Consider the following 13,613-nt stretch of genomic DNA (forward strand, 5'->3'; position numbering starts at 1 on the left):
CATGCCGTCCGCGGCCTGCTCAGCTGGTGCAGAGGGAGGCAGAAAACACACAAGGCGTTTATTTATTTATTGATCTAGCCTGCTGACCTGCTCGGTGGGGGCCGAGCTGACTCAAGCTGCACATATCCTGTGCTCAGCACAGTCCGCCGTTCCCCTCCTTCACGGAAGCTGCAGGCTGGGCTGCTGGGCTGGGAGGGGTGGAGGGACGAATCCAATCCCAGGTGCACAGAAGTTCTGTTTGGTCCAGGTGGGAAAGGGTGCCACCTGGGTCCCAGAATGAGTGCAGTCAGTCCTATGAGCCTGGACTCCTGGGGCCCTGCGCCATTCAGCTGAGTTGCACGGATGGATTTTCTTTTTTTTCTTTTTCTTTTTTTGAGACGGAGTCTTGCTCTGTCGCCCAGGCTGGAGTGCAGTGGCGCCATCTCCACTCACTGCAAGCTCCGCCTCCTGGGTTCACGCCATTCTCCTGCCTCAGCCTCCCGAGTAGCTGGGACTACAGGCCCCTGCCACCACGCCTGGCTAATTTTTTGTATTTTTAGTAGAGATGGGGTTTCACCACGTGAGCCAGGATGGTCTCGATCTCCTGACCTCGTGATCCACCCGCCTCGGCCTCCCAAAGTGCTGGGACTACAGGTGTGAGCCACCGTACCCGGCCACGGATGGATTTTCTATCACCCGAGTCCCTCTCTGGGATCCAAGGATTGCTCAGTGATTGCACACACAGCAGAGTGTGGAAGACCCTGTAGACTGCAGGCCTGTGGGAGCTTCCTACCTAGCGTGCATTTGCCCTTCCTCTGGTGGTGCTACCAGCCTTTGTCCCCATGGCTTAGGTGAGGCCAAGCTCACCACCTCCTGGAGGGAAGGAGTAGGTGTGGGACCCTGGCCTGGCCAAAGTGTTGCAACTCCCGGCCACCGTGACTGGTTTTATGGATGGCAAGTGACCCTACTGGGTCAGTTGGAAATAATCCTAGGACTTGTGTTGAAGGGGAAGCTCTTTCTTTGGTGATGTCCCTTAAAGGTGCTTGGAACTGCTGTCATCACGAGAGAATGGTGCCAACAAGCAGAGAGGTGGTGAGAGAGTCCCAGGTCCTGATGACAGTTTCAAACCCCCAGATCCAGCTCTGCTTGAAGCTGGCCCTACCCTGGCCTTTCAGTGATAGAAGTCAATACACTTCCCCTTTTGCTTAACCCGGTTTACATGGATTTCTTTACCTCGCAACTCAAATGAGCCTGAATGAAGGAACAGGTCACTGGTTCAGCCTCATAGAAACCCACAGGCATCATTTTTAACCTGAGAAACTTTAAATCCCCAAGGCCAAGAAATACCCAAGCAAGGCTCACTCCTCCCAAACCCACATGCCAACAACATCCATGTCACACAAGACAGACGAGATCACTGTTTCTCACATGCAACAGGCACGGGCGGTCCCAGAGCAGGGAGGCTCATGCAGGTGCAGGGACCTGGCTCCAAACACCAAACGGGGGAGAAAACTCCGAGGTAGGCACCTTGACGCCAGGTGATGGCATACAAGTCCCCTAGAGTCCGGCGGCGGCCCACGGGCCGGGGCAGAGACCAATACCTCCATGAGACTGGATGGGCAGCATGTGGGAGGAAGGGCAGAGGGCAGAGGTGAGAAGAAAGCACCACAATGTGTAGAGGCAAAGGTGGCACCCAGCACATGTCCCCATCCAGGAGAGCATTACCTCTGAGTCTAATCCAAGCCCCAGGCATCTTAGGAAGACCAAGTTCCTGAGTATTAACCGTGAACTTGGGTGAAGAGGCTTCTAGTAGACATAATTCCATTCCTAGCATGATTATAAAGAGGTGTTAGGCTGAGGTGGGAGGATCACTTGAGCCCAGGAATTCAAGGCTGCAGTGAGCCATGATCATGCCACTGCACTCCAGCCCGAGTGACAGAGTGAGACCCTATCTCAAAAAAAAAAAAAAAAAAAGGGCCAGGCGCAGTCGCTCATGCCTGTAATCCCAGCACTTTGAGAGGCCAAGGTGGGCAGATCACTTGAGGTAAGGAGTTGGAGATCAGCCTGGCCAACATGGCGAAACCCCGTTTCTACTAAAAATACGAAAACTAGCTGGGTGTGGTGGTGGGCGCCTGTAATCCCAGCTACTCGAGAGGCTGAGGCAGGAGAATCACTCGAACCCAGGAGATGGAGGTTGCGGTGAGCCGAGATCACGCCACTGCACTCCAGCCTGGGAGACAGAGCGAGACTCTGTCTCAAAAAAAAAAAAAAAAAAAAAAAAAGGACTACCTGTGATTGAGGGAAGAAAATAAATGTACAAACTCAGGAAAATGTGGTCTTGCTCCCATCTTCTAGCTGTGTGACCCTGGGCAAGTCTCCCGACCTCTCAGACCCTGTTTCCTCATCTGTAAAACGGGGACAGCAACGAGTGCCTGACAGAGGCGCTCTCACAGTGGTCATCATTCACCATCTCAGGGGCTCTAGTTTCCATGCACTACATCACGACCCCTTAATCTGAGTTGATTCTGGCAGTAACCCCGTGTTACCCCCCTAGTGCTTGGCGGGCCTCACAAACACAGCAAACCAACAGATGTTTTACTGCGGGGTGTTAGCTGTAATACAACTGAATGCAAAACATATGTCAATGCTTTGCTAACTTTTGAGGACAGAAATTTCCCCCTTCTCCTCATCCTCTTTTCTGATAAAGATATGCTTTATGTAGCTCCGTGCTTTCTCATAACAGTCAACTAAAAGCCAAAAAAACTCAACTCTAGGTCAGGTATTGCTGATACAATAATAACTGTTACTGGTCATTTACTGTTCTAGGTTCTTTGCATGTGGATCTCATTTAATTTTTTCAAAAATCCCATGATATAGATATCATTGTTTCCATTTTTATTTTTATTTATTTATTTATTTATTTTTTTTGAGACGGAGTCTCGCTCTGTCGCCCAGGCTGGAGTGCGGTGGCGCGATCTCGGCTCACTGCAAGCTCCGCCTCCCGGGTTCACGCCATTCTCCTGCCTCAGCCCCCCGAGTAGCTGGGACTACAGGCGCCCGCCACCACGCCCGGCTAATTTTTTGTATTTTTAGTAGAGACGGGGTTTCACCATGTTAGCCAGGATGGTCTCGATCTCCTGACCTCGTGATCCGCCCGCCTCGGCCTCCCAAAGTGCTGGGATTACAGGCTTGAGCTACCGCGCCCGGCTGTTTCCATTTTTAGATGAGAGGCTGAGGCTTAGAGAGGTTAAATTACTGGCCCAAGATCACTCAACCAGGAAGTGGTACAGCTGAGATTAAAATTCAGGTGTGTCCGATTCCTAAGCCCCTGTTGATGAGTGAAATGAACTCACTAACTGCCCTAGTTTTAGGAATGTTTCTAGGGGAGAAGGGAGTTGGTTGGGACTTAGCATTTCTGGCACGGCAGGAATCACCATTCAGGACATGTGTAGGGAAGGTTCTCTGGGAAACAACGGAAATGTGTCTGTGGGTGAGTGGAGGGGGACCCCTGGTCAGGACCACTTAAACCCACAGAGAAAGCAGAGGTTTTTAAACAGATGGGGTCGAATGTCTTGCAAATGAGCTGAAGCAGCTCCAGCACCTTGGCTGCCAGAATAATTCTAGGGAGGAATAGTGAACTGTTTTTGGGGATCAGGCTGGGGCCCTCCTGGGGTCCCATGAAAGGGTTAGGGCTCGAGCTCTGGCCAGGCTCACCTAGGTTGCTACCAAAGGCCCCTAAGAGAGGGCAGGCTTGCCCCTCAGCCCTAATACCACGCCCTGGTTTCCGGTTCACAGGCCATAGAGCCTGAGCCAGTGAGCTGCTGAGACGCAGGGGCAGAGGCCAAAAGAGATTGGGTGAAAAGGCAACCCATTATAGGCGATGACTGCACAGGTCCTCCCCAGCGAGCAGGGGCTCGAGCTCCTCCCTACCTTCTTCAGGCTGTAGAGAAAACTCATCCTGCACCCCATCCTGGCCTTCGAGGCACGTTGCAGGGACCCAGCCTTGCTCCTCGGCAGTGCTGACGAACCACCAACCTGGGGAAGCAAGAGTGCAGAATGATGTTAGTTGCGTCAAGCATGAGGCCAGGGGGTCAGAACATAATAATCTATTCAGCCACTATACCAGCGAATGCACGGGGTAAGGCTAAAGTTACCATTTTACCAGTAGAACACAACTACCAGTGTTACCTGCTAACTGCTAAAAGCAGGTCCAGAAACTTGCTCCTGAGCCTGGGACAGGGAAGAGTAAAGTCATCCTAAATGACAACAATAAAGAGGCTGGGCACGGTGGCTCATGCCTGTAGTCCCAGCACTTTGGGTGGACTGCTTGAGCCCAGGAGTTCAAGACCAGTTTAGGCAACATGACAAAACCCCGTCTGTAAGAAAAATTTAAAAATTAGCCAGGCATGGTGGTGCATGCTTGTAGTCCCAGCTACTCGGGAGGCTGAGTTGGGAGGATCACCTCAGCCCAGGAGGTCAAGGCTGCAGTGGGCTACGATTGTGCCACCGCACTCCAGCCCGGGTGACAGAGTGAGACCCCCATCTCAAAAAAAATAAAAATAAAAAAAATAAAGAACGTTCACCTTCACTAAGATGTGTGATGCACCCATCATTTCACTTGCATTAAATACAATCTTCACATTATCATCCCAATTCCACACATGAGGAAACTGAGGCCCAAAGAGGCAAACCGACTTGTCCAAGTTCACGTGGCTAGTGGTAGAGCTGTGATGTGTGCACAGGGCTGTTTGATTGTAAAGGCCCTTAGATGCAGATTTAGCATCTGCTTCAAAGGCCACTCACCCCGGCTCAGACGTTCCCTAATGAGAAGGGCCTGCATGGGGCCTGTGGTAGGGAGAATAATGACCCTCTCCCCACAAAGATGTCTGTGTCCGAATCCCTCAAACCTGTAAATGTATGAAGTTACGTGGCACTAGGGAATTAAGGTTGCTAATGTGCTGACCTTAAAATAGGGAGTTTATCCCAGATTCTCTGGGTGGGCCTACTGTAATCCCAGGGGTCCTTAATATGCAAGAAGGAGGCAGAAGTCACGGGGAGATGTGGCTGTTGAGGAAAGACACAGAGAGGTACAACATTGCTGGCACTGAAGAAGGAAGCAGGGGCCATGAGCCAAGGCGGCTTCCAGGATCTGGAAAAGGCAAGGAAACAGACCCTATTCGGAACCTAAAGAAAACAACGGGGCCCTGTCGATCCCTTGATTTTAGGCCAGTGAGACCACGCTGAACTTCCGACCCACAGACTATTAGATAATAAATATGTGCTGCTGGCTGGGCACGGTGGCTCAGGCATGGTGGTTCTACGATTTTCTAAAGATTTGTATTTGTAAATATTTGTATGAAGATAAGGAAACTGTCATAACACAACGATAGCAATGACAACGATGTGTCAGATACTATCCCAAGTGCTGCACGTCCACTCCTAGCTTGCTAGATCCTCACCACAGCCTTATGAGGTGTGTATTATTATTGCTGCCATTTTACAGATGGGGAAGCTGAGGTTCAGTGACTCTCTCAAAGTCACAAAGATAGAAAGCAGCAGAGCCAGGATTCAAACCCAGGCAGTCTCTGAGCTCTTAACCATTTTCACTAATGCCTCACACACTGCTGGAGAGAGGATAAATCAAAACAGCCACTGTTTTGGAAACAGAGAAGTTGGTGGTATCTTAAAATTTAAAATATGTGTGTCTTGGCTAGGTACAGTGGCTCACGCCTGTAATCCCAGCAGTTTGGGAGGCCGAGGTGGGTGGATCACCTGAGGTCAGGAGTTTGAGACCAGCCTTACCAATATGGTGAAACCCTGTCTCTACTAAAAATACAAAACTTGGCCAGGCTTGGTGGCATGTGCCTGTAGTCCCAGCTACTTGGGAGGCTGAGACAGGAGAATCACTTGAACCCAGGAGGTGGAGGCTGCAGTGAGCCGAGATTGTGCCACTGCACGCCAGCCGGGGCAACAGAGCAAGTCTCCGTCTCCAAAAAAACTAAATAAATAAAATAAAATATGTGTCTTAGGGTCCAGCTGTTTCACTTCATGGAATCTAACCTAAAGAAACACTGACGTGCACACATTCATGTTCACACTGGAGTACGAATACGAATATATGAACATGGCTCACTCGGGCATTGAATACTATGCAGATGTGAAAAAGTATCAGAGGAGCTAGATAGTAACTAAAAAAAGTTGCAGATTAAAATGTATACAATGACACCATTGGGTTTTTAAAAAACCCACAAAAATACATATATATATATATATATACAAAATATGATGTGTTTGTGTATAAGTATATATGTATGAATGAGTACCTGTGTATGTGTGAGTGTATATATTCATATGTACACACACGCAAACATACACACATGTGTATATAACATTTTCAAGAAAGATTCATACCTAATGGATAGAAGGGCTATCTGGGGTTCAGAAAGGGGGTTACGGTTGAAGCTGGTAGAAAAAATAGATTTTAGTTTTATCATTAATCTTCTAAGAATAGTGTATCCATGTATTACTTGGATAAGTACAATATAATTAAAAATAAATGTCATCAGTGTGTTGGCTACTTGAAGATGTACCCACTCACCCTCTCCCTTCTTCTTGCTGCCCTCTGGACATACCAACACTCTTCCTGGCCCCCACTCTTCTTCCCAGTCACCCAAGCTTCCTGACTTCCTGCAAGCTGAGGGCCCAGGGCAGTGGGTGCTCCTGTCTTTACGTCCCCATGGTTGTGTCCTAGCCACATCACACAATCTACACACACTCATTCTCAGGAATTGGAAAGTCACATGGCCTTAGGGGCTGCTGGAGGTGGTTTCGAATTCTGGCTCTGCAGCCTGTTGTGAGATGTGGGGTGAGTAACTGAGTCGTTTGAAGTCATGGTTGCATCAGCTGTGAAGCAGGGATGGCAACTCCCATGTTGAGTAACGAAGGAAGTTTGGCTGGCTGGCGCTGGTCTCATGACTAATGCCACCGACATCCAGATGATGTTAGAAACATCGTCTTTCTCCTCTTCTTTGGACCTCAACTAGCCATTGGGCTGTCACAGAGACTGACCCACTAATGATAGGATTAGCTAATGTCACATGTTAGCCACAACAAACCCAGTGGTTTCCACTGCATTTTCCCAGGGACGATGTGCTTATTTCCTGCTCTTTGCCTTCAATAGGGTGCAATGGCTGCTTTGTAGCTAAGGAAGGTAAAGGGGAAGGAAACCCACATTTTTTTGAGCATCTACTGTGTGCTAAGCACAAGTTAAAGCACTCTTTGTATATTATCTCCTTAATCTTTACAATCACTCTTTAGAGCAGAAGTTTTTATTTTGTAAATAAGAAAACTAACAGTCAGAGAATGACGCCACCTGAACCACCGAGAAATGTGGAATTCTGATGGAAATCCAGGTTAAGTGTCTCAATCATACCACATTCTGTCCCAGACCCAGCCAGTGTCCATGACCAGTGGTCCCTGTGATGGGCAGGTAGGCTACGGAGACAGGGAATGTGTCTGTCCCATTAGAGCCCAGAGCAATGGAGCCTTCTTGAAGACTCCCACGGGTAAGCAAAGGCAAACCAACAGAGCACATTTCCAGTGAATGCTGGACTCTGTGTCTGCAAGTGCTTTAGAACCAGAAGGAATATTTATAAAATGTCAACTTCAGAACAAATCGGTACCATCTGAACCAAAAGGATAATGGTGAGTGGTGACCAGGTGGGATATTCAAGCACAGTGATCAAACAGGGGCCTCTTTCTAGGAGACCCTCAGCCAGATCTATGGGAACTGGCCAGTCTGGACTGGCCTTTCAGTTTCTGAGTTTCCACATGTTTCATGTCCTAGGGGCTTGGTGACAGGGTAGTGGGAGAGGGAGATGGTCTAGGTCCCCACCTGACTCATTCTTCTCGATGATGTCCACCATCTGCCCCACACTGAGGCTGATCTCCGAACTCTCCTGCTTCTGGTAGTTGGCCACCACCACATACTGCTCCAGGACCATGGGGTCCGCTGAGGTTTGGTCACCCCCTGTGGATAGGAAACAGACATGACATCTGGCCACCACTCATGCATGAAAGAGAAGGAGCCAGAGCAGTACGGCGGGTCAAGAGGACATTCCAAATAAAAAAGAAGCAGTCATAGGACTCGTCTCAAGGGTGACTCCATCCATTCATTCTTCTATTCATGTGCTTACTCAACCAAAATTGACCAAGTGCTATTTGCAGGCACTGGGGGTTCAGAGTTGATTAAGATATGGTACCTGCCCTGAAGATGTTGACAGCCTAGTGGGAAAGCTCATTCATTCATACTTAGCCATCCCTCCATCCATCTGTCCATGCATCCACTTGTCCATCCATACGTCCGTCTGTCTGTCCATCCATCCATCCATCCTCCATTATCCATCCATCCAAACATTCATCTATCTGCCATCCATTCAACCATCTATCCACTCATGATATATCCAATTAAACACTATCATCCATCAACCATCTCATCACCCATCCAAAATCACTTGCCTATTAATCTATGAAATCGCCAGTGATGTTCCAGATACTCTAAAGAGTACAACGGTGAATAAAACAGCTATGACTCCCAGCCTCAAGTAACTCAATCTAGTCAGAGAGACAGACATGTACATTAAGTATATATAATTAATAAGATAGAGAATTATATAAGCGTTAGTTTATGACAAATTGCTGGAAACAATCAGGATGCTGGGACAGAGAATGAAGGGCAAAGACAATGCTATATTAAACGGGGTGGCTGGCAAGACCTCCCTAAGGAGGTGACATAACTCAGGGACCCGAGAGAGGAGGAGGGGTCATGAGGAGAATGGGGGAAGAGCAGCGTAGGCACACTCTGAGATGGGAAAGGACTTGGGGTCTTCGGGACTGGAAGGAGGCTAGGTGAGGAAGTGCATGCAAAGAGTGGTTCTGAGTGAGGTCTCCGAGGTAAGTATGGGTCAGATCAGGCAGGGCCTTTGGGGCTAAGTAAAGAAGTTGGTTTGCTTTTAACCTTGAAGTAGAAAGTCAATTAAGGGCTTTGAGAAAGGAATGACAAGAGTTACATCTTTAAAAAGATAATTCTGGCTGCCATGTGGAGAATGGATCAGAGGTTGGCAAGAAAGAAAGCAGGAGACTAGCTGGTAGACATGAAGTTGTCAAGGAAGAGGTGAAGGTGGCCTGAACCAGGGCAGCGGCAGCAGGAGGGAATGAAGTAGAGAGGTGCTCCAGGGAGGCTGTGCCATGGGATTTAGGGTGGACGGCTTCCTGGTTAAGCACTAAGACATATCTGACAAATAAATGAAAAGATAATGCAGAATACAGGTGATTTAAACAGCAAGGACACCTGAGTTCAGAGACCCCAGAGAGAAGCAGGCAGCTGGGTGACTTTTAGAGCAGCAGGCTAAATGTGGGGGAAGGGCAGCCAGACATTTGTGGTCACAGGAGGGTCTTGGTATTCTAAAAGTCCTGATTCAAAATAGTCTTTCCTATTGTTCCCATAAATCATTAAAATATCCAGGAAACTCCACATTTTTGTGTTGAAATACACCCAATCTGCCAGGCGTGGTGGCTCATGTCTGTAATCCCAGCACTTTGGGAAGCCGAGGAGGGTGGATCATCTGAGGTCAGGAGTTCAAGACCAGCCTGGCCAACAAAGCGAAATACCGTCTCTACTAAAAATACAAAAATGAGCTGAGCATGCTGGCACGAGCCTGTAGTTCCAGCTACTCAGGAGGCTGAGGCATGAGAATCGCCTGAACCCGGGAGGCAGAGGTTGCAGTGACCTGAGATCACACCACTGCACTCCAGCCTGGGTGACAGAACAAAACTCTGTCCCCCCTCCCCCGCCAAAAAAACCAAAAAACCAAACCAAACCAAACAAAACCCACCAAATTGTGGAGCAGTGTGGGACAGCCAGTACACAGAGCTGACTTTGTGCATCCCTCCCCACTCTGTTGGGTGGTGTCTTGTTGGTAGCTCAAAATTGGCCATGGTGGGAGTATTTACACCACAGAAATTGGCAAATGCTACAAAGCAGGGCTTCTCCACTGGAGAGCTGGTAGTTAAGTATCCAGCAGCACACCACTGCACTCCAGCCTCTGCAACCAGAAGCAGCACAGACGCCCCTTGTTAGAACCATGCGGTCTGGATTTTTGATGTGAAAAAGCAGAATAGGGCATTGTAGCTGGGTGAAGGGTACTGCTTCTTGGCTCTGTGCCCATGCGCTGGCCACTCCCCCTCCCTGCCTGAGGGTAACAGGGAAATGGGAGGGCCTTTGGGCTGGGGACAACCCTACCACTTGCACTCTGCATAGAGAAAGCATGAGGAGAACAGAGGAAGAGAGAGCGGCAAAGAAACAGAAGATGCAGCCTGATGGTTCAGAAGATCAGGCAGGAAGCAGCCTCAGTGAGGGCCTATCACAGCCTACAGGCAGCACAGAAACCATCCCAACACAGCTGCCCTGCATGCTGGGTACTGCCACCCCCATTTTGTGGGCAGGAACACAGAGGCTGAGATGTTAAGTGACTTTCTCTGGATCACACAGCTGGCTATGGACAAAGCTGGACTCTGTCCACTTGGCTCCAGGCTCTCCTGTGTGTTGGGGCACGGCAGTGAAAAAAGAAAAGATGACGGAGGAAGGGTGGTCTGAGGCCTGCGGGCTCTCCTTCCCTGAGGGCCTGGTCAGGCTCAGTCTGACATCTCTGTGCGTCTCAAGGCTTGTCTGCTATTTCCAGCCCTCTCCTCATCCTCCACTTCCCCCAGGGTCAGGTGGCAGGGCCGACTTTTTCTAGACTCAGGACGACAGTTCCCCCAAGCCAGCCCAGCCCCGTGAGCAGTGGCCTGAGAGTGGGCTGCTTCACGCCCCCTTCCTGCTGGCCCCATTAACAATGAGCTCTTGAAGGCAGTGACCTTGACTGCCTCTGAACCACCTGGCACTTACTAGCTCCTTGAAGGTGCTGTCCAGTGAATGAATGAATGTAGGATGCTGGCTTTTGAAGGCTCTTGACTACCTGTTCTGGTCACTAGACTCACTCTTCTCTATGAATCCAATCCAGCATCTACCCCAGGATACAGCCTGCCTGAGGGCTCAGAACCCCAGGAGTGCAGTTTCTCTTCTGTCTGGGCCCTCAGGTGAGCTGGACCAGGTTAAGTGTGCTTCCCTGTGCCTCAGCTTGAGAGAAAGAACTGGAAAGGAAAGAGAAAAAGCACCCACTTCACAGCCAGGTTGGTGCCTGCACCTGCTTCCCAGGTTAATGCTCAAAGAGACATGCCCACGTCTTCCAGGCAGGCAGTTGTTGGCTGGTGTGGGGTCAGGGAGTGGCTGTGAGGATTTCCTCACAGAGCCACAGGTTTCACACAGGAGATTTTCTGTGCAGTGTTCCATCACCTGGCTTCACCATGTCCTCATGGAGCCACACCCTCTGCACCAAGGTCTGAGAGGGGCTTCCCTGGGGCCAGGGGAGGGGAGGGGAGGCAGACGCTGTACCTGGTCTCTGTCCTGCCCCTCCAGTCTGCCCTCCATACAGCAGCCAGAATGCTTGCTCAAAAATGCTACTCTGATCATGCCACTCCCTGCTTAGCACCTACCATGGGCTCGGCTTGCCTTCTGGTCTTGTCTTTTGGCCACTTCATCCCTGGTGCACCTGCAAAGCACAAAGGTGCCTTTGCAGAGGCTATTTTCTCTGCCTGGGATGTCTCAGCCTCTCCTTCTTATTTCAACGGGAACCACCTATTCTTAGCCTCCTAACTGGTCCCTGGTACCAGCCTTGACCCTGAAATTTATTTGTTTCTTTTTTTGTGTGTGAGACGAAGTCTTGCTCTGTTGCCAAGCTGGAGTGCAGTGGTGCAATCTCGGCTCACTGCAACCTCTGCCTCCCGGGTGCAAGCGATTCTCCTGCCTCAGCCTCCTGAGTAGCTGGGACTACAGGCACATGCCACCACGCCTGGCTAATTTTTTTGTATTTTAGTAGGGACGGGGTTTCACCATGTTGGCAAGGACGGTCTTGATCTCCTGACCTGGAGATCTGCCGCTGTGGCCTCCCAAAGTGCTGGGATTATAGGTGTGAGCCACCGTGCCCGGCCATTTTTTTTTTTTTTTTTGGGACAGAGTCTTGCCCTATCGCCCAGGCTGGAGTGCAGTGGCACGATCTCAGCTCACTGCAACCTCTGCCCCCAGGGCTCAGGCAATTCTCTCGCCTTAGCCTCCTGAGTAACTGGGACTACAGGCATGCACCACCACACACAGCTAATTTTCATTATTTTTAGTTGAGATGGGGTCTCACCCATGTTGGCCAGGCTGGTCTTGAGCTCTTGACCTCAAGTGATCCGCCTGCCTCGGCCTCCCAGAGTGCTGGGATTACAGGCTTGAGCCATTGTGCCTGGCTGCCATCTATTTTCAATATAGCAGCTAGAGTGATCCTTTTAAAAGATGTGTCAGAACATGTTTCTCCAAGGTCAAGTCCCTGTGATGGTCCTTACCTCACTTGTGAAAACCCTCTGTGGCCTATAGGGCCCTGTCTAATTGGCATCTGATCAATTTTTTTTTTTTTTCAAATAGATTTGGGGTTTCGCCATGTGGCCCGGACTGGTCTTGAACTCCTGGACTCAACCAATCCACCTGCCTCAGCCTCCCAAAGTGCTGGGATACAGTTGTGAGCCACTGCACCTGGCCTTTTGATACTTTATTAGACCTCATCTCCTTCACTCTCCCCACAATGTGGCACAGATGGTTACTTATCCCCCATTCTCTATTTCTTCTATAGTAATAGAATTCCTGAGTTTTGGCAGGGCACAGGGCCACTTGGAATAAGACTCCTTTATAGTTGGGAGTGGTCATGTAACTAAGCCCCAGACAATGGGATATAAGTGTGGAATTGTGTGCAAGTGCTTGGTAAGAGTCCTTACAGAAGGTAACTGGCTCTGCGTCACCCTTTCCTCATTACTGCTGGCTGAAACATCAATGTGATGGCTGGTGCTGCAGCAGCCATCTTGGGTCATAAGCAACCCTGGGAATGCTGGTGTTGTATGGCAGAGCAGCAAGATGGGGCTGTGGGTCCCTGCTACCATTGAACACTCTATCACTCCTGGACTATCTCTGGGATTTGAACTAAGAAGAAAAAAGTTCAATTGTTTAAGTCGCAATTATTTTGGATTTTCTGCTACTTGCAGTCAAATCTAATTCACTTGTATCTTTGGTTGCTAGGCTCTGACCAGTAGCATCCTTGCCAGTCCTTCTCATGCAAAGCCTGTTTCTACTGCAGGGAATTTTGCATTTGCTGTTCCCTCTGCTAGGGACAGTCTTCTCCAGATAATGTGCATAGCCTTTGCTCACCTTTCTTTCAGGTTCCTGCTGAAGCGGCATCTTATCAATAAGACCTTCCCTGCCTGCCTTGCACTGCCTCATTCAGTTTTATTTCTTCCATAGCGCTTTCAAAAACTGTCATAGGTTCTGTATATTTACTTGTCTCCTTGTTTACTTTTCTACTCTAGAATAGAAGTGCCACAGGGCAGGGACAGTCTCTTGTTCACTGCTATATTCATACTGCCTAAAGGCTCGTAGGCCCGTGATGTGTTTTGGTGCAAGGGGAGCTAAGAATGCATATATATATATATATATTTAAATACATATT

General features: G+C 49.3%; 1 protein-coding gene across 2 annotated transcripts in view; it reads right to left on the minus strand.

The window, feature by feature from the left end:
* SH3PXD2B (SH3 and PX domains 2B) overlaps nucleotides 1-13,613 on the minus strand; it is a 124,476-nt gene that overhangs the window by 20,301 nt on the left and 90,562 nt on the right. The window contains exons 7-9 of one of the 2 annotated variants that reach the window (XM_058440148.1): nucleotides 7,874-8,008; nucleotides 3,910-4,014; nucleotides 1,507-1,590 (exon numbers count right to left, since the gene is read on the minus strand). In XM_058440148.1, coding sequence (XP_058296131.1) covers nucleotides 1,507-1,590; nucleotides 3,910-4,014; nucleotides 7,874-8,008 — 324 coding nt within the window. The remainder of the gene's footprint in view (nucleotides 1-1,506; nucleotides 1,591-3,909; nucleotides 4,015-7,873; nucleotides 8,009-13,613) is intronic. The other variant, XM_032158633.2, reaches the window with a different exon arrangement.

Source organism: Hylobates moloch, unplaced genomic scaffold (assembly GCF_009828535.3).
Source record: "Hylobates moloch isolate HMO894 unplaced genomic scaffold, HMol_V3 SCAFFOLD_6, whole genome shotgun sequence".
Lineage (NCBI taxonomy): Eukaryota > Metazoa > Chordata > Mammalia > Primates > Hylobatidae > Hylobates > Hylobates moloch.